The sequence below is a fragment of the Diabrotica undecimpunctata genome, chromosome 1, assembly GCF_040954645.1.
Source record: "Diabrotica undecimpunctata isolate CICGRU chromosome 1, icDiaUnde3, whole genome shotgun sequence".
NCBI classification, from domain to species: Eukaryota; Metazoa; Arthropoda; class Insecta; order Coleoptera; family Chrysomelidae; genus Diabrotica; species Diabrotica undecimpunctata.
In genome coordinates this window covers 8,398,454-8,420,616 of record NC_092803.1, presented here as the reverse complement: position 1 = coordinate 8,420,616, position 22,163 = coordinate 8,398,454, and the positions used below count along the sequence as shown (strand labels likewise).

Genomic DNA, 22,163 nt, shown 5'->3' with positions numbered 1-22,163 from the left:
GGCGAAAAAATATGAGATCGGAAGGAAAAACGGAATTAAAATTGTATTATACGGCAGGACTATTGAAGGACCGACCCGCAGAAGGGTAGTTCTGGTAATCAATTCTCGCCAGTTGCGACAAGTGAATGATGGGATTTTAAAATAGCGATTTGCGTCCATTGTTGACTTTATCAATCATCGAGCTATGAATGTCAAGGATTAGGGATTAACGAAGGTTATCTGGATAGATATCTTAAGCCCGGTGAGTTTATATTAATAATATAGTCAGCAGTCTTTTGTATTAACTTCTAATATAAACTGGAAGAAGGGAGTTATTAAAAATGCTTACCAAATTGTTTACTATTATTTTTTTTGGAAGTATATGGATCAAAAAGAAAACGAAAATTGATAGGTTTATGGACCGCCATCAGTAACTCTATATACAGAGATATTTACAGAGATAAAGATCAAAATTAAACTTAATTAATTAACTTAATTAACTTTTGTGCATTTATGTATGGATGAATATATTTAAAACAGTTAAAAAAATTATTCTAATCTACCTTTAGTTTATTCTAACACAAAACTTCTATGAGCATACTTGTACAATATCAGATAATTATTTATTCCATAAAACGTAGGGAAAATATAAATTTTATAACTATAAAAACAAATACAGTAGTCGACATTAAGAGAAATAATCTAAAGTTTTACATCAAAGTTCTTTAATTGGCATCCGTAAACTCTTTAAGAATGTCCAATAACGACCCTTTTCATGCCATAGTAATTTATGTTATCTAATGAAACTGTGTATCATCTTCCATGTATACACAACCGCATACACACATATATCACTTTTATGCCCTCCACTAAAAGTAACCGCATCCAAGGAAAGTTTCCACGTCGGTGTAGTAATAATTAATAACAAGATGATAAGGGCAGATAACGCCCCAGGGTCCTCTTTCCACTATCGTCTTCGATCCCACTAATAGCCCATCCTCGACTAAATTAGATCGGGTTATGTCATTATCTACGATCCAACGGAGAGTGAGTAGGTATCACGTGATTATGCCGGGATTGATAACATCTTTGTTGCAATGTCATCCTGGACCGCAAATTAATCGCAACAGATACCGACCACGTTAATTAGCTGTTGGAAATTATTATCCGAAGGATAAGTGAAATCCAATTACTGGCACATAGCGAGCCAAAAGACTTAATCTGATTAGTTGGTGTTCGTTTAAAATTACTTTTACAATGTTTAATTAACCGTTAATCCGTACGTCACTAGCACGTTTTACTAAACCACTTTTCGGTAGTAAAATTGTACCTCCTTGTTACTATAGAGTTTACTAGTTCATGACACCATAATTAAAATCAAAATAGTGGATCCACAAGCCGATATTAAGGTCAGTCCTTGTTTAAAACGGTTCATTTACATTTTCTATCGGAATCCTACTGTTCGCGCCATATTACAATGCTTTAAAATATATATTATTTTCGGTATGTACTATTTTCTTGATCTGTAATTATAGTCTAATTACTTTGCATCTAAATAATTTAAATTATAAATATGGCATTTCTAAAATAAATAAAAGATTTTTGGTTTAAAAATAGATAAAAATTTGACCATACAAGGTACAAGCAGAAGTTTGGGGACCTAAGGTAAAGTTCACTTTGAACTAAATAAAATATTTTCACTCGGGACTATTTGCACAAGCTACTTCTTATATTCTGTACAGCTGTAAGGGCGTGGTTATTATGAATGTTGTTATTCTCCAAAATTGTTCTTTCGGCGCTGGTTCTCCATCTTTTTCTCTGTATATATATATATATATATTTCTTTGTCGACAAAAAAATCCAGTTTCGCTAAATATCTTTTTAATGGTACTAATAGCTCATAAATCATACTCGTTCATAATTTAACTTAAAAACGATAAAATTAAGAACGGGTATATAAGGAGAAGTTTAAAGGTGAGAAAAATTGATTGAATTGATTTGTGGACCTGAGAAAGGCGTATGACTCTGTACTAAGGTCAGAACTATGGGAGGCAATGTACAAATTAGAAATACAGATAGAACATAGAGGCTACAAAAGCTCTGTATAAAGAAAATAAAGTGTCCATTAAAATGGGAACAATAATCATAGAAGACTTCACCACAACAAAAGGGCTACTGTAGGGTTGTTCCACATCTCCAACCCTATTCAAAATATACTTAGAGACTTAGAGAAAGCCTTGACTACATGGAAAAGAAAATGCGAAGGCATTGGAGTACCGGTACGGAACGAATACCTATATACGTTAAGCTTTGCAGACGATCAAGTAGTGATTGCACAAGACCAAGACGACCTCAGCTGATGATAAACTAAAAGAAGAATATACCAAGGCTGGCATAGATATTAACCTCGCGAAAACAGAGTACCTATCTACAAGTGAAGAAGACATAGAAGATTTACAGGTTGATGACAACGTAACAATCAAAAGAAAGGATAAATTCAAATACTTGGGGTTTATAATCACGAAAAAGGCAACAACAGAGGAAGAAATTACACAAAGATTAGAACAAACAAGAACATCAATCCGAGAACTTAACTCAGTATGGTGGGATCTTCTTCTTCATGTGCCGTGTCCGTTCCGAACGTTGGCAATCAAAATGGCTATTCTGACTTTGTTTACGGCAGATCTGAATAGTTCAGTAGATAGATGGTGGGATAGACACCTAAATATGAAGACAAAAACACAGATTTATAAAACATTAGTGCGAAGTATTATGACATATGGGGCTGAAAATTGGATCATAAACAAGAAAAACAGCAGTAAGATAGTAGCAACAGAGATGGAATGCCTGCGAAGATGCTGCAGAGTAACAAGAATGGATAGGAGAAGTAATGACGAAATAAAGCAAAGAACATCAATAGAAACAGACATACTAACATCATCATCATCACTGGCTCGACAACCCTTTTTGGGTCTTGGCCTGTTCCAGGATTCTTCTCCATTCTGATCTGTTTCGTGCTTTTTTTCTCCAGTTTTTTATTTTTAAGGTTGTTATATCATTTTTTATTTGTTCTAAGTATCTCAGTTTCGGTCTTCCTCTTGTTCTTTTTCCTACTGGCATCTGTTTGAATATTTTGTTTGGTATTTCGCCTTCTTCCATTCTTTCTACATGTCCTAGCTAACGCAGCCGTCCTATTTTAATGAATGTTATAATATCCGGATCCTGGTATATTTTGTATAGTTCAGAGCTGCATCTTCTTCGTCATATTCCGTTTTCTTTTGTGCCCTTATATATGTGTCGCAAGATTTTTCTTTCGAAGGTGGCTAACAACGTTTCCTCTCTTTTAGTGAGTGTCCAGGTTTCTGAGCCATATGTGAGTACCGGTCTTATTAGGGTTTTATATATTTGGCATTTTGTTTTTATTGCGACGTTATCTGATCTTAGGTGCCTAATTAAGCCATGGCAACATTTATTTGCAATAAATATTCGCCTCTTCACTTCCTCCGTAACGTTATTATCAGACGTGACTAGGGATCCCAAGTATATAAAGTTTTTTACCCCCTCTATGTTCTCCTATTGTTATATTTTGTGGCTGCCTTATTTCTGCGTTTTTACTTACCTGGATATATTTTGTTTTGGTCTGATTGATTTTAAGACCACTATTTTGTGCAGCTCGTTCTATTTGGTTGTATGCCTCTATCATTTCTCTTCTTGATCTTGCGATTATGTCAACATCATCTGCAAATGCTAGTATTTGCACGCTTTTATTAATGATTGTTCCTCGTGTATTGACTGTTGTGTCCCTCAGTATTTTCTCGAGCACGATTTTGAACAAGATCCATGATAGAGCGTCTCCCTGGCATAGTCCCTTTTTCACATCTATTGTTTCCGTTAATTCATTTTGTATCCGGATTCTACTTTCTACTTTTAGAGATTCTTTTATCAGTTCTATTAGTTGTGTTGACATACTAACATATATAGAACAAAAAAGACTAAAGTGCATGTAAGAAGAACTAGCGACAGCAGATGGATAAAGAGAATAACCGAATGGAGCCCCATAGGAAGAAGGAAAAGAGGACGACCCCGAAAAACCTGGAGGTACGAAGTAGACGACGCCGTGAGTAAGATAGGCCTAAACGATGGAGAATGGTACAACAGAGAGAGATGGAAACGGTTGAGCGAGGGAAGGCAGTGAATACTGCAGAATCCCTGAATATATAGACGGAGGTTTACTATTTTTGTTGGGAATATACCAAGTTTTATTAAAAATGTGAAACGCTTCGCGATTTTGTCATCCTTGCACAAAGGCCATGCTAATCTGTTCTCGATCGTTCCAATTTTAATATGTACAGCCGAAGCGAGTTAGGATGCCACAAAAAAATAGCTTCAGAACAAGTATTGTTCAAGACATTTTAGGATTTGTCTCACGATGCCACCTAAAATACATTTTTTATTTTATTTTACTAGTGAACATATTAATATCAGTATTTCTTGTTAAGCAGAAGATAATTTCCAACGCGTGAAATATTTCGCCGGGTTGCATGTAAATAACGATCCGGTAGACCAATTTTCCTAGGCATAAATTTCCAATAAAGAGCTTTTTTTAATTTCTTTGTACGTGCTCATTGTGCCTTGAATTATTTAAGCTCGGCATCCAGCGTTTAAAAAAGTCAATTATGCCAAAAATTAATATTCACGGCGACGGGGTCTGCTCATCTCATATTGCAGGGAATTCATTATACAGACCGGTTTTATATTCAGACATCAATAGCCTAGAAGGGAAATTAACAAATAGGAGATTTGCCTGCCAATAGGGGACACAAAAGTAACTCTAATGCTGGACAGTTGATGATGGCATTTGCATTTTCCCGTCTCAGGAGTACTGATAGATCCCCAAAACTGAATTAAAGTTTGTTTTTGTGCAAATAGTAACATATTCGCCGACAACACCGCTAAATTGCCATATAGAAATTAGAATAAAGGCTATATATAAATTCTTTTTAAAATTTTGAAATTGTTGATCGGACATTAATGTGCTATAAATACAAGAATGTGTATTAGCATATTTCGTATTTTGTACACATTGGCTAATATAAAAGTAGATCGATTAACACAATATTCTGAGTAGTATGGCAGGTATATATTCGTTCACCCTTGGTCTTCCACGACCAACTGTTTCTGCCGTTTGGGTACAGCTTTTAAAACGACTTATTTCAATCAAAATTAAAACTTTGTATTGCAAGAATTAAAATATTTATTTGACTTTCTTATATACATATTAATATCAATATTCTTATAAATATATTCTTATATATCAAAGGTTAAAAGCAGATTAAAAACATAAATATATTATTATTACAATTTGGAAAAATTATCCATACGTAGCGTCTAGTTAGAAGTCTACCATTCAAAAGCTGATGTTCTTAAATACGAAACATGGGCGTAGTTAGGCCAGTGGATATAACTCACATCTACACAAAACAGATTATCCATAATAGCCATGATATCCATGATCCAGCAATTGAAGGATACGATCAAGCTGGACCACTAACCAATCTGGAAAGTTAACAGTGATTACAAACCAGCGTATCAAAAATCCGAATTCTGTATGAATTAGAATGAAATACAAAGAAAAACAAAGTACGTACATTATTAGGAATCCATTCATAAAATATACATACAATTAAATCATTTAAAGGAAATAGAACAGCGTAGAACAATGGAAACATCAATGTACTTGACTGACATGCTAAAGTGAGCTGAGCTTCCGGGAGCTGAGTCAAAGAGGAGCAGCCACCCTTGGTTCTAGTAATAAAAAATTGCAAAAACGATATTGTGATTGTGATGAACATACATTCTACATTCTATGTAGCCCATATAACGGTTGCAGGCCGGGACGAGAATGATCTGTCCTTCTAGATGCGACGGGAACTGTCGACCGCTAGAAAGTTCGACCCGACAAGCGATGAGACGAATTAGAGGTGGGCTACTCCAGAATGTTCGCGTACATAGTGACTTTTATATATAAGCCTACCTTCTAGGAGTTAAGTTTAGTTGATTAGGTATTACCGGACTGTAAACTTATAAAGAAATATATTTATATAAATTCGAACCGCTCGTTTTATTTAATCTCACTACAACATAAAAATATATGTGAACCAGTACGGGCTTTCCTCAAGGGGTTGTCTTGGAATCCATGGATCTGAATTGAAGAGGAATTGAAAGAGAGGCTATTGAATTTAGGAATTGAGGCTATTGCATTGTGCATGAATGAAAATAAGGAGTGGCTCGACGATACACACGGGAAGCGGTAAATATCATCTAAATCATAATATTTACAGAATGCGATTCTTTTGGCATCTACCTGAAACAGATTAAAGGAAAGGACTGATTTGCGTGTACAGTTTCAGGAAGAGAGTGAAGATATTGCGGATATACTGTGTATGTATACGACGGCTCCATGACAGGAAGACAGCAATATGCTACTTAATAAGATTACACTGGAGATGGCATAATTGCTAGGATAATGGAGTATAAAAAGAGATTAAAGTGGTGCCGGTAGAATGGAACGAGAATGTTGTTGTTTACTGAAGCAGAATAGAGTTGATACGCTAAAAATCTTTTGAGGGAGTGGAGGGAGCATGGAAAGTTGCTAACACATAGGCCTTTCATCATATTCTTCTTAACTGGTCGAGGTTTTTAGTGCATAGAAATCCCACACTACTCGAACCGGGAAAAAAATATTATAACATTTTTAAATTGAATATAGTGAATTTTAAGATATCTCTGCATGATTATAACAATGTCATATTTTATTATATATAAGTATATGTAAAATATATATGCTTTGTAGCAACACAAACTCTATAATATATATAATATATATCTAGATCGAAGGTAGGAGGGGAGCCGGCCGCAAACAATTATCCTGGTTAAGGAATATTAAAGAATGGACAGGAATACACAATACAGGCGAGCTGTGTCACGCCGCCAAGAACAGAATTCTAGTAATGAGATAGTCGCCTACGCACTTTGGTGTATGGCATCTTAAGAAGAAGAATATCTATAACATCTATAATATCAAGACTCACAGAAGATTCAAATCGTTACAGTTTTTATCTTCATTATGTTTAAATTTATAATTAGTTACTAAAATTGTGAACTGATGTTTTAAAGTAGATTAGGAAAAATAAAAATTTCATTATACCTATATTATAATAATTTTCTAATACTTACATGGCTCCGACATAGAGTGCTTCTCCTTTATTGTCCAAGTGAAAGGTGCGGTAGTAGTTCATCCCGCAGGTAAATTCTCGTACATGATCTGTAACAAAAAAATCATTTAATGACTATGTAAAAGATATAATATAAACTAAGACTCAAGAACATAAGACACTCAATGATAACCTACTATTAAATATTGGCTTAAGAGCACTTTTACTAGGTCAGTCAGAGGTAAGGGTGTGTGAGTAGTCTCTTTTTTACCGAAAACTTTGACTATACGTTTTCACCCTCACCCTCATTTTCTAGTACGATTTTGGATGTGATAATATTTTCTGGCGCGTTTTTCTATTGCTTTCAGTTTTTTTCACAAATGTATCTGGTTTGTGCTTGCCTTGCTCTCTGTAATATTTTTCCATTTTTTTTTTCTATTCGTGTGCCTCTTTTCCCCAATTCCATAAGTCGAGTTTTCTCAAATTGTCATACCTATTTCTACCTAGATTTTTATTAGTATCCATGAAACGTGCTTAAGTATGCCATGATTATTTTTTATTTGGTATGCATGATTCTTATACTTAATAACTAATTCTAGTACTTATTTTCCAGGATTATTTAACATCACTTTGATTAAGCGGTTCGACCTCTCTATATGCATCATAATTCTAGACCAGTTTATTAATATAATCTTACAGTACCTTTATTACAACTGTCATTACACCAATTCTTTTGACGTGACAACGTCTTAAATTAGGTTGTGGCTCGGAGTCATTCAAGAAAAAGTGTAACGCCCGCTCACGTCTGTTACAGTGAGTCACCGAACGAGAGAGAGGCCCGCCGGACCGGCGAACGCCTTGCGTCTCTCTCCCACTCAAACATGATCGGTCCGCTGCGCGCGGCACTAGAGAATTAGGCGCGTTGAATCGGTGCGTGCTTGGCGTTGGAAAACCGAGAAAGCGTCATAATACAAGTTCACACGTGTGGTTAAAGTATCGTCAGCTGTGTCTGTAGTGAAAATGTGGAGTGCTTAGATTCGTCATTTACAACAACTACAACAATAAAGGTAAATAATTGTACACTAATATTTCATTATCGTAAACTATGATTGATTGATTAATTGTTAGATTGACACAAAAGTTGAGAAACTGAGTTTATAGGTTATGTCATACTATTGACAAATGTTGATAGTGTTAAGTAAATTATTAGTTTAAATCACTCTGCAATCAATCGTAATTCAGTCGATTGAGAAGAAACAGCGAGTATTGCTAGTCAAACATTTAAAATAACAAATTATAACTTCTAACCTGTCAAAACAGGGCGACCAAACAAACGAACTAAACCGACCAATCACCACGCGCGGAGTTAGAATTGAACTGTGTTTAGCAAGAATTTCAAATTCCAATTTTAGTAAATGTTTTAATTTTCAACTTTACCATTTACAATTACAAATTTTAATTAATTTCAAATTTATTTAGCAAAAATTTTAACCTTCGATCTGAATAAGTGTTTTGATTTTCAAATTGATTCTTTAAAATTAAAAATATTAAAATATATATAATCAGAAGTGAACGTCACATAACATTATCTGTACTTATTATTATTTAATATGTAGGCAAATACATGTGACCATACTTGGTAGACACAATTGGAAATAGTAATTTTTTATAACTAAAAAAAATAAATATATAAAATACTGGTAGCAAACAATAACTTCAATAATAGATATCTCCGCAACTAATTGATATATCGAAAAAATTTTCAAATAAATTATAGTTAAAATTTGTGCAATTCTTATTTTCCTTCAATTCCTTGTTCCTATTGTGCAATTTAATAATATTCATATCAATAAATATTCTACCGAGAAAAAGACGTTGTCACGTAAAATCTTCGCCCGTAAAACCGACTTTACAGGCAACCGATTTTTTTATTTTTATAAAATTTTCCTTGTTTTTATTAAAATTTAAGGTGAATTTTCAAACAACAATAATCACCTGAAACATAGAAAAGACCGCAAAGTTAAAAAAACAAAAAAATCACCCCACGAAAGTTCTTTCCTCGCCCAAGGGATTTACACAACTTCAGTCTTTGCGCTATTATTGCAAAAAAATAAATAATAAATACAAAGACCTCATCCTCATTATCACCACTATAATTTGTACCACCACTGGTATAACAATCGCAGCTGGCCATGCCGTTCCTAGGATTACTTCTCTGACTTATGCTAGTCAGTCACACAGATCTTTCTAGCAACCTTATCCATACGATCCCTTCATTACTAGACATTACACTGGCCTGAAACTAAATCATCCATCGACAAATTTTATCTATAATATGAAGATATCAATGCTCTAAATCTATCTCAAGGTAGCTTTTTGATGTTCGTGAATGTGTTTATAAGTAACGCCTTTGAGGATACACGACTGTGACTGGTGCGACCAAAACGGCCAAAGCGGTCATACTGCATATTTAATTTTCTCATTTAATTGCATTTTTTTTAATTCAACACAGTTAATCCATTGCAAAGGAGATTTAGGTTAGTTCATATATATTTCACATATATATTGATTACTTTCTGATGTTTGATATTTTAAATATTTTAAATATTATGCTGATATGGTGAATTTTACAATTTTTTAAATTTATTATGATACTTGCATGTTTCTCTTTGTTTTGTGAACATCACATTTCTGTATTTTTTTTTTGTTTAAATATTTTAAAAATAGTGGCGCTCTTATTTTGAAGAGCTGTTCTCCTCCCTGTTTCTTTTTTGTTGTTTTGTATCTATCGTTTCTTGTGTTTCTCACCTCTATGAACGAACCGGTCCATAATACATCAGGATTGAGCAACGGTGCCTTCGAGCATATAGTGTACTAGTAATCTACGTTTACTTCTTAGTAAGTTATTTATTATGTGTGGTACAGTCGCTGCAGATAATTTTTTGATGAAAAGTAGTTTCAGGTTCTAACTGCTCCGGGTACATTGCAATGCTTTGTGTCCTCCAAATAAAATTTGGCAGAACCCTGGTCTACCTGGCCTTTCGGCTATACGACCGTTAGCGCCTCCACTGCCCCTACGAGTACGACACCAAAATGAAGCTCCACGTACACCACGCCACGTACGCCAGGCACGTTTCGTGGGGCTTCACCTTCCCCGTAGTACCTGTGTTGCGATTACCTCACCTACCCGTTATTCCCTCCCACAGGCGGATAGGTGACGCAGGCAGAGGAATTTCCACCTCGCACGTAGACAGATCGCCGCCGAGGATCTCTCCTCTACCACTCTTAAATCTCCTGGCGGGTACGTGCCGGAACACCTGGGTACGTTCAACCTCGCCTGGTTCTCTTGGAATGAGAGTAGAGTGGTCCCCGAGAGTCTCGTCTCGGATACTAGGAGTGTAGACTGGTGACCGTGACGTCTAAACGTCCGTGTGCGTTTCTGCAAACCCGACACCTCAAGCGACGGCTCTCCACCTCTCGATTCCTACCCATAAGTCGCCTCTTACGATAGGGAGGGCCTTCTCGCCTCGGCCGTATTCCTATCTCCGCGAGCCGAACGAAGTGCTCCGGGTACAGTCAGCATACATACGTCATTGCCTTGGTAATATACCTTCAATTTCTGGATCAGTTGAGTTTAGTAACGGGTGCAGGTCAAATTCACCAAGCAGAAGTTACCATTGTGGTCTTTAAAGGACCGAGTTTTTGTGAGCGACGTAAAATCGGCAGCACCGATATTTTCGATAAATCTGGCGTTTCTTCAAAATACGAATATTGTTGATTCTTTTGCTAGACCAGTGGACTCTTTATCTACCATACTGCTAATAGTTTTCTCGGTAGTACCATTGTGGCTACCATAAAATAGACGAAGCGCGCGGAACGTTTTACGAACAAAATACCCATTTTGATCGAACAATTTTATCATTTGCACACGTTATTGGGCGTTATATTCATCGATGGCGATTTTTTAAAACAGACTGAATAAATGACAGACAATTTAACGAATGCAGGTTTAACAATATGGGCGCTACCAAATATCTAAGTTACTAAGTCCCTATGGGAAGGACCTGTATGTTCAAACTGACAACAAATTAAAATAGTGCTTAATATGGAATAAGTTTGGCATAAAGAATAAAACAATTGTTTTGGTATTGTGTAACCTGTAAGTGCTCAATAGTAATTAGCATATTGACATATCGCTTGTTTTGAACAAAAAAAAAAGACTGTGCTGTCGAAGTACGTTCCTAAATAACGTGTTCAGACGGGTAAACAGTTTAGGTTTCGTATTAATCATATTCCTGCCTTTTCCAAGAAAATTGTTGTCATCATTTAAAAATCCTTTTTTTAATATTCTCACCTTTCATTCAAATCCTTCTCATATTGTAGGAGATAATAACTTAAAGTTTTCTTTTTTCTAAGCTCTTGATCTCATGCCAAAGCGGTAAGTTTTAACAGCTGCCGTCATTCTCGATTGAACTTTTATGCATCGCTTCCCGAATCCCACAAAATCAAACACATGACAGGAGCTACCAACTTTTAATTGAAGTTTATACTAAGAAGTTGCTCCCAACGAATCGAAATTATTAATTTTGCCGGAAACTTTGCCTGTAATTTAACACCTATGGAACTTCTTGAGAAAGACAATACCTGGTGTGTTTGGAGAAGCTCTAGAACAATTATATTTCTAATGCGAAAGAAAGCCCTGACGCGAGGCAGAGAATAAATATATAAACTCGACTGAGACTGAACAAACTTGAGGAGTTTCGGTGAACTTCTCAGTGGCGTAGGCCAGAAATTTACTTAAATTTTATACCTATTCTTCAATCAGGCTTAACAATGCTTAGATTCCATGTACTAGACAGAAGTACTACACTTGATGCTAGATTTCTTTGAAAGGTCCACGTCAAAAAGATTCGAAAAGGACTTTAAATATGTTTGCTAGAAGTTCTAAGTTACCACATTATAACAAATTTCTAATATGTAAACAAATAATTAAACCTGTGTGGATATATATATATATATATATATATATATATATATATATATATATATATATATATATGACATATAGCTATTCTTCTTCATCTTTAATGCTACAACGTGTCAAAAATCTTCCATTCTAATTTATTGCAGTCACTTATTTCTCTGTCCATTAGCCCCAGATATTTATTTTGAAATATTCTAAATAATCTCTTTTCAAGACGCCGTCTTAATTCACGTTAAAGACTGGTTTCATCCTGGTTTTGAATCCAACCTTTGTAGAATCCAATCCCCAAAACCGTTAGTTTAACTTAGTTAGTTATTTCGCCAATATATAGCTACGTTGCCGGATCTATTAATTTTTCGTCTGGTGCTGAGGAAGATGTAACACCACTTCTCTTCGTTTACAGACCCCTTTTTTTAATTGCAAAGATGTATTATAATTATCTTAAATTTTCTTCCTCAGCCTGTGTCTACCCATTTCTGGACATAAGCGTCTACCACTTCCTTCCACCAACTTATATCCTGTGGGATTTGTATCGATTGTATACCTGCTATTTCGCTTATGTCCCCTATCCACATCTTTTCAGTGGGGCGTATACTTCCCTTTGTCGTTATTAGTGTCCATTCTGTGACTTTCTTAGTCCACCTTTGTTCTGCGTATCTCATTACATGACCTGCTCATCGCCTCTTCATCTTACTTATTTCTTTTATAATGTCTGTAATTTTTGTTCTTCTTGCAATTTCCTTGTTCCTGATTCTTGTCTCCAAAGTAAACCAATCAGAGCGAAGATTGTCACTGTGGACGGCCAGCGTACCTTTCGATCGGAGGTTACGCTAGTTTTTAGTCTTGACCAAGCAAGACCTATTTGACCAAGTAGCCCGTTTTATTTCTCACCTATGGTTTATAGTTTCTGGTGTCACTTCGCTGTTTCCACTACTATTCTTCATTCTTCTTTCTCTTTGATTGTCCCTTCTATATTTCTAATTTCCATACTCCCTAAGTATCCTTCCACTTGTCTACATGTCAGTTTAGGTCTAGTTCTGGTTCTTTTACCTTGTGGTATCCATTCCGTTATAACTCTTAACGAATTGCTCTTTTCTTTTCTCATTATGTGTTCATACCATCTAATTCTTTGTGCTTTTATTGCTCTAACTATGTTCTCTTGACTCATCCATGCTTGTATTTCATGATTCATCCATTGTCTTGCATCCTCTTCGTTTTCCCCCTTTGGTCCCAGTATTTTTCTGATAATCTTTCTCTCAAAAACTTTCAATTGCTGTTCTTCTCTTGATTTTAATGTAAATGTTTCTGCAGCATATACTACTATTGGTCTTATTGTCGTTTTGTAGATTTCTATGTAGATGTAGATCTCTAAACATTTTTTATTTGTATAAAAAGCTGTACTCCCCGCTTGAATTATTCTTTTTATATCTACACTTTTATTTTTTCTGTTGACCAGATATCTCTCTGTTGACCAGTTGTCCCAAATATTAGAATTCCCAAATTAGAGTCCCAATATTAGAGTCCCAAATATTCAAACTCTTCGAAACTATGTACATCTATTGTCAGTTCTGTCATTTGTGTCTTCTTTTTCTTGCTTACGTTCATGTATTTTTTGGCTTCGTTTTCTATTTCTTGGAAGGTTTTCTTTAATGCTCTTTTATCGATTGCTACTATGGTTTCATCGTCCGCATATCCTATTATTTGTATTGCATTCTTGTCTATAGTTCCTGCGCTTGACAGCTTTTTTTCTTGTCTAGTGATATAATGAATAGTACCGTTGAACGCGCATCTCTTTGTCTTACTCCATTTTTTATTTTTAAAGTCCTGTTTGAAGTCTAGGAAAAGTGTATGTGTTTCTCCGTCGTACTCGTATGTTTTCTCTATCACTTGTTTTAGCGTATGTATAGCGTCTATCGTGGATCTTCCATTTCTAAAACCACTTTGCTCTGTATATATTATTAGTCTGTCTCTAATTATACCAGTCATTACTTCGTATGTCACATTCAGTACATTAATTACTTGGTAGTTTTTACATATTCTATGGTCTCCTTGTTTTGAGATTATCACTATAATTTCCTTCTTCCATTCTTCGGGCATTATTTCTTTGCTCCATATATTCTGTATTAGTTCAAAAATCTGTCTGTATAGTGCCTCCCCACCGTATTTTAGAAGTTCTCACATATTCCGTCTTCTCTTGCTATTTTCCCGTTTTTAAGTTTGCATATTTTTTCAGCTTGCACTTCTGTATACGTCAATTCTTCTTCTTCATCTTGTTCTGTGTTTGTTACTGTTCTTCTTCTTCTTCTCTATCCGTTTCTTGATATATTTCGTCGAAATACTTCTGCCATTTTTCTGCTTTTATAGCTATATTAGCTGTCCGTTTTCGGTTATCTAGTTTTAAGTATTGGTACAATGGTTTTGAGTTGTGTCTTTTATTTTCTGTTTTTATTTCGTTCATAATTTCCCCCACTTTTTGATTTTTTTCGATTTAAATAATTTCTTTGTCATTTTCCTTTAATCTTTGTATTGTTCCCGTTCCTCTTCTCTGTGCTTGTGCTTAACCATTTCAATCTTGTTGCTGCATTGTTTATTCCTTGTTTGATTTTTTCCACTGTTTCTCCATTTGTTATTCTTTGAACTGTATCTCTGTATTTACTTCTTGTACAAATCTTCTTCTTACTTCTTTTTCTTTCAATTTATCTACGTCCCATTTTCTCTGTGCTTTTCGCCCTTCATTCTTCGTTGTTTTTATTTAACATTTTATAATCACTAGCATGTGCCCCGAATCGATGTTGGCCCCTTTGTAAGATATAACGTCATTGATCGGTTCTTTGTGTGTCTTTTGATCAGTACATGGTCTATTTGATTTCCCTCCAGACTTCCTGATCTCATCCATGTTATTTTGTGTATGTCTGTGTTTATATCTCGTGCTAGCTATGTCCATATTTAATGCTGCTCGTAAATTACAAAGTATTTCTCCCTTATTGTTTGTTGTGTCATGTATTGATTTATTCTCGGTTTATCGTTTTAAACCATAAAATTGCAACCAAGTTGCCAGGGTACGATTAAAAATATTTGTATAAAAAAACAGTGCCAGTTTTTGTACAGGCCTACTTAGAAATTATTTATTTATATAATAATGATGTTTCCCCAAACAAAGATCTCCTAAGTTGTCTACTAAAGTTTTGTAAACTTTATTTTTATACTTTTATACCTACTTCAAACTTATCAACTATTAATGTCCATATCCTGTGTTTAACTCAAATGGATAACACATAAAAGTCGCCATATTTCCAGAACTACTTGTGTTGCACGAATTACTTTTCTTATGTTCCAATTAGGGCATGACTCGGCATTATCATATAAATTTCTAAGAAAAGCATAAAAATATGCTCAAAACGTAGAGCTAATTTCTGGAAAACAACCTAGTGTCACATAATACAAATTCATGGAAAGCAATTTTATGCCAGCCACCGACGACGAGGATAGCACGGCTCTTAGAACTAAACTACCCTTTAAATTTTCAATAAAACGTAGAGCAAAGGAAGAGCATTAGATGGTAGCCAGCACCGCTAGTTGCCGGGATAATGCATCATGCATTGAGTAAGACGAGGGGTGTAGAGATGGACGATGACTTGACAAATCATTCACTTCTTCTAAAATAAACAAAAATCGTTATTTTCGATTATTTTTCGGTGCTTGGTTCGTATTTATTCTGATGAGTTTTGGATCAGATAAGAACGAAACTATAGGGTAACGGTTCCTGGTGCTTAAAATGTGCAGATGATGTATTGTTTAAAGGAAATACTAAAAAGAATTTAAAACAAAAACTGAGACAGAGGAGATAAGCTCTTGAGGCAAAAGGTTTAAAACTTAGTAGGACAAAGATAGAGTATTTGGAATGTTCATTTAAAGATAGAGTTACTAAAATCTCCATCATCATACAGCCTTCTGCATCCAAAGTTAAACATAGGCCTCTCTTAATGTCTTGCAGTTCTGTCGGTCTTGAGCTTCCTGCAGCCAATTCCCAGCGATTCTTTTAATGTCGCCTGTTCGTCGTGTAGGTGGTCTTCCTCTACTTCTTCTGTATGCTCGTGGCCTCCATACTATAATTTTTTGAGACCATCGCCCGTAGTTCATTCTGGCTACAATGCCCGCCCAGTTCTGCTTCAACCATTCTATGAAACCGCTCTATGACGCTCTATGTGACGCCTGTTCTTCTTATTTCTTCGTTTGTAACACTGTCTCTGAGAGTCAGTCCAAGCAGCGTTTCATTCTTCTTTCGACTAATCGACTAATGAAATTGGTTGCTGTAGCCTGGGTTAAGGAAAGTGTTTTGTCGCCGTAAGTCATAACTGGAAGCACACACTAGTCGAACGTCTTATTTTTAAAATAATTTGAGATGTTCGTAAACGGGCTATATCACAATTACATTACAGAATGTTACACTGATGATGGAATTTGTTAAACTCTTTCAAACAATACATTGCCGAAGATTTTATACGCAGATGCTAACAGATTATGCCTCTATAGTTCTTACACTTTATTTAATCACCATTTTTATGCAACGGACACATTATTCTCGTGAGCCACTCTTCTGGTACCAATTCATTCTGCCATATAAGTATTGCTGCAAAAAGTTGATCACCACCTTTTTTATACATCTCTAAACATCGATTCCTGGGGCTTTACAGTCTTTGAGTTATAGGATGGCATTTGACACTTTTTCTCTTTGGTTCTCACTGTATAGTTGACGTTGTAGATTTTGTTGATTGTGTGTTAGAATTAAATGTATATATAAATCTTCTGTTTTATGTCACTTGCTTTAAATATAGTTTACCTATAGTCATTTGCTTATTTCTTTGTATATCTTAATACTAAAGGTGAAAGGGAAACCAGCGGGTTCTAAATTGGACAAAAAAAAACTCTAGTGGACTCATATCTTATATAGAGGTCATCGTACATGGAGAAAGCAACAGCCCGTTTTATTTATTGAATATTTGAATTTCTTCTCTTGAAGTTCTTTTTGTTTATTTTATTTTTAACACGGTCAAACTTGGACAAAAAAAATCTGGTTGTTATGTTATTTTCGATATCTTTTAAAGATTCGTTACCATACCGTGACAAAAAGGTCACAGTTCCAAATAACCGATTATCAAGAAAATCTAGAAACCACAACTCACCGCCGACAATAGCCAGTTTCTATATCCCGAGATTTACTAAGCCCTGTAAGGATTTACTGTAAAGTTTATATAGGTCGCTTGATAGAAGTCTTTGTTTTTACTAAAAAGTCAATAACTAAAGGGTAGATATACGGTTTGAAAGGTGTAGCTTTTAAATTTCAACTAACCGACGTGAATGTTGTTCGAGGTGGCGGAGTGGGTATTTTATTCTGGATTAGAATTTCAAATGATGTTAAAAGGTGGTTTGAATAATATTCTTCGGAAGTAATTATACGTAAAACTGCTAACAGACAGAAATTAATATCTTAACAAAACAATACTCTTCTAACTAATAAACTTTACTAACCCATTGTTTAAAAATTAACTAACATGTCAAAATTGACAAAAAAATGATTTTTTTTATTGGTACCCCATTTTGCTTATGTAAAGTACGCAATAGCGTGTTTAAATTTAACTTTCAAAAACGTGGGTGTTTTAAAGATACCATGGCAACATCAACAATTTTTCGTCGCAACTTATTCGCTTGGCGAATTCGCAACCATTGATTTTGAATTTTGAATTTTAGGGGTAGATGCTCTTTTCGACAGTATCTACCAAACAAGCCAGCACAATACGGCCGTTTTTCGCTATATGTGATTACGTTTTTCGCTATATGTGATTCCAAGACATTTTATACCTTACAATTTGAACCTTATATTGGAAAGCAGCCAGATGGTCCTTTTCAAGTTAGCTATAAGCCCATTGTTATTGTGCAGCGTTTGTGTAGTACACTCTTCAGTTTAGCAAGAAACATCACAACGGACAACTGGTATACCAGCATTAGCAGAAACATTACTGTCTCACAAATTATCGTTAGTGGGTACACTCAGGAAAAACAAGAAAGAGATACCACCATGCTTTGTCACCAATAAGGTTCCTGGATAATAAATCCTCTATTCGGATTCCCCAAAAAAAATACCAATGACTCTCGTTTCATACTGCCCAAAGCAAAATAAAAATAACAGAAATCATAAGATTTCTTACCTGGCGAAACTGAATTCAAATATTTACCACTGTGCTTTCTACAACTTGCAAAGCAAACAGATTGATGAATTGGTCGGCAAGGCAATCTAAAATATGCATTCCACCTGCCGTTCATCATGGTCAAAATTCGTAGTGAATTAAGTTTCTGGTACTCCAAACAGAGTAAAGAAATAAAACATAATGACGGTATTAGATTTTTATTTCGATGCAGGGCGGCAGCAAGCCGCTTATACGTATTTCAACCTCTTTAGGTCTCATCAGAGCGGAATATGCCACTGCTCTGAATCGAAACAAAATCTATCCCGCCGTAGGCCAATAATTATCGAAATAATTATTTACAGTCCTAGGTAATGCAGCAACAACCAGTGACAGTATGCCTATAAAACAGGCACGATGCACTAAATATCCACGAGCAAAATACATTAAATGTAAGAGTTGTTGCAAAAATTGCAATAAAAATATGTGCCTAAGCCATATGAACACAATATGTGATGTATGCTACCCAGGCCAGTGAATTTATTCTAAGTTTGTTTATTGTTCTTTATATACAGGGTGTTTAAAAAAAAGTAACCCCGTCTCTAGGGTACGTAAAAAACTGAAAAATAATTGGGGTTTGCTTAGTAAAAAATTTTTGTAACGCCATCCGTTTTCAAGATCCGTTGAAGAAAAAAAAATTTTACGCATTTTTTACGATTTTGCCGAAACTACTGGCAACATTGTAATGAAATTTTATACGAATATGTTTTGGAAGCTGATACATCCCATGAATTTATTTTTATATCTGATTCTCATAGAGGGCGTTAGTTACACGGATCGTACTAAGTATTAGTTAATATAACTTTTTTAAGAGTATAATTATTAATTAAAATTTCAAGTAAACTTAAACATCATTCAATTTTACACCAAAAAGGTACTCTTGGTAAAACTCGATACTGTGTACCGTTTTCGGAATATTTTGATTTGAAAATTATGAAGTAATAATTGATGCTGGTATAAAATAGTTAGTAATTAAACAAAACTCACAAGAATAAAATTAAATTAACGACTAAGAACATAAAATAAAATTCAATTACAGTAAGTGTTCAAAATGCCCTCCGTTTTCGCGAATACACAAGTCTATTCTTTTTTCTAAAGATTCCATTAACCTTCTAAACGGTAGGGGATCAGCTATGATGTCATTAAATTGACGTTGAATTCTTTCTTCCAATTCTTGGCGTGAATTTACCTCTGTAGCATAGACTTTTTCCTTAATATACGACCAAACTGCGTAGTCCAAAGAGTTAAAACCGCATGACCGAGAAGGCCAATGAATCGGAGCTTCTGCACCTCTACCAATCCATCGATTCGGAAAATGATTACTCAACCAATTACGACACCTTCTATCAAAGTGCACCGTGCATAAAAAATAAAGATCTTCGCTCGTTTAGCGTTAAATCTTCTAACATCTCGAATAAGGAATTGTTTAAAAAATCAAGATACATATCACCATTTAAATTTCCAGGTAGAATATGATAACCTATTAATTTGTTACCCAAAGTTGCTGCCCAAACATTAACTTTAAATGAGTGTTGGTAATGTGATACCCTTTTGACTCGTGGATTCTCATCACACCAGTAGTGTGCATTATGGGAGTTAAACATACCTTGTCGCGTAAAGGTGCTCTCGTCTGTAAAAAGAATGCATTTTAAAAAATTTGGATTGTGGGCTGTCCTTTGTTGCAATGTTTCACAAAAATCCACTCTAACCGGTAGATCATCTGGCAAGAGCTCTTGGACTTGTCTGTAATGTTTAACGTAAACGGTTCTGTAATGTCTGTAACGGCTTTAAATGTTTTTTTACTTGGTAAGTTTCTTCTAGGAAACTTTTTTGCATAACGTATCACAGCTGCACTAGAACATCCTAAACATTCGCCTAAGGTTAATAACATGTCAGTGTATTCAACATTTGAGTGCATTTTGATTTGATTTTACAAATAACAAGGTTTCAAAACTCTAATTATTGTTGATTTATCGTCATAACAATCAATGTCAGATTTCCATGGCACACTTTGCTCATTTGCATTTTATCATGTATTGTACTTGAGATTTGTCGGGGTGGTCATAAGTCGTGTGATAATCCAGATACGAAGGTATCGATTATTGCGTTTTTTCTGCATTGGCCCACCCTGTATTTAGACCTTTACTATAAAATTTGTGCTGGGGTTTTTGCTTTATGTACTTTCGGTACTTCATCAAAACGAAATCTTATAGTAATAAGGTATTTGTATTTAAATTGGAATGGAAGAGTATTTATAAAACCAGATATTTACATTATTGACTTACCCAATGAACGCTTTATTTTCTAAAAAGAACCTCTGTATCATTTGCAAAAGTGAAAGACAACCGTTTTTTGTATTATCTTCCAGCGTTGTCTATTAATTTTATGCGATGCAAAAAACCAATATGCAAATGCCAGGAATATCAACTTTTATAAAACAGCTTTTTGTAAACAGTTTACAGCAAAGTCGAGGGGGAAAATGTACCCGTAACACGGAGCTTCAAGTGCAGATACCACCGGTTAGAACGTGCATATTTAATGGATCTAGGAATTGCATGTTATATGCGGAATGATGACCAACTTAGATACAACAAGTGATACGAGGAAATATACAGCAAGTGAACTTGATTTGATATGGAGGTAACATTAATGAAAGTGTAGAAAGTTTTATTTAATTTATTTTCTGCTTATAAGATCTTTTAGTGTAGCGGTGATGTAATTAGTTTATGTGTATTTTAATTCTGCAGTGTTTTTTGTTTGCAGTTTCGCACAGAAAACTGTTTTCTAATACTGATGTTTGACTATACTGTTTTCTAATTGAAAACAGACTTTTTCTTGAAGAATCTTTCGCAAAAAAACCAATCAGAAAGTGACTGAACATAATAAACGAAAATGTAACCTGGCGTAGTCAATATAACTTCGAGCTATACCTTAAGTACTTATAAAGAAATAACCAAAGCCAAAAATATAACTACTCTAAAAATAACACTGTCCTGCAAAAAAAATAATTTTTTTCTACTTATTGTTTTCTAACTGCAAAATTTACCATCTTCTACGATCTTGCGCTTTCATTTCTCATTGTTCTACCCCAATCCTAGTTAAATCGGCTTCAACATCATCTTTCCATCTTTTTCTGGGACGGCCTATTGATATTCTACCGTCTGGTCTCTCAAAACACTGTTTTTAGCACTCTGACTTCCTATGATCTTACCACATGACCTGCACATTATATCCGATTAGCCTTGATATGTCTGACGACGTTTTCAGTACCATACAGAGTTACCAATTCATCATTGCAACGACTTGTCCAATCTCCTGTCAATTCATCTCTTTTGGGGCCAAATATCATTCTGAGAAACTGCCTTTCAGGTACCAGCAGCTTATTTATTTCCCGCTGATGTAGAGTCCATGTTTCACTTCCATATGTAACTACTGGGCAAATAATAGGACATGGACATGTACACTTTTAATTTAGATTTTCTTTTTAGCAGTTTAGATCTTAATAATGACGATAGGAAGTATTGCCCGAAATTTTCTTTGCTGAGACCTCTGTTTCTATGTGATTGTCATCTGTGATTATCCCCCCACTTCACCCAGAACCTCTTGATCTTAAATTTTTGGTTAATAGCATGTATTTAGGAAGATAGAAGGACAAAGAGCAGTAGGTAGAAGAACCATGTCATAGAGTGCACCACTCTAAATATATCTCATTATGATGATAAAACCCAAGTTACTTTGTAGTTT

General features: G+C 35.0%; 1 protein-coding gene and 1 pseudogene across 1 annotated transcript in view; both read right to left on the bottom strand.

The window, feature by feature from the left end:
* The window catches only part of Sema2a (Semaphorin 2a), a 1,119,544-nt gene that overhangs the window by 539,273 nt on the left and 558,108 nt on the right, over positions 1-22,163 (bottom strand). The window contains exon 2 of the mRNA XM_072536254.1: positions 7,216-7,303. Within this exon, the coding sequence (XP_072392355.1) occupies positions 7,216-7,303 (88 nt within the window). The remainder of the gene's footprint in view (positions 1-7,215; positions 7,304-22,163) is intronic.
* LOC140432957 (U6 spliceosomal RNA) lies at positions 4,244-4,342 on the bottom strand (annotated as a pseudogene).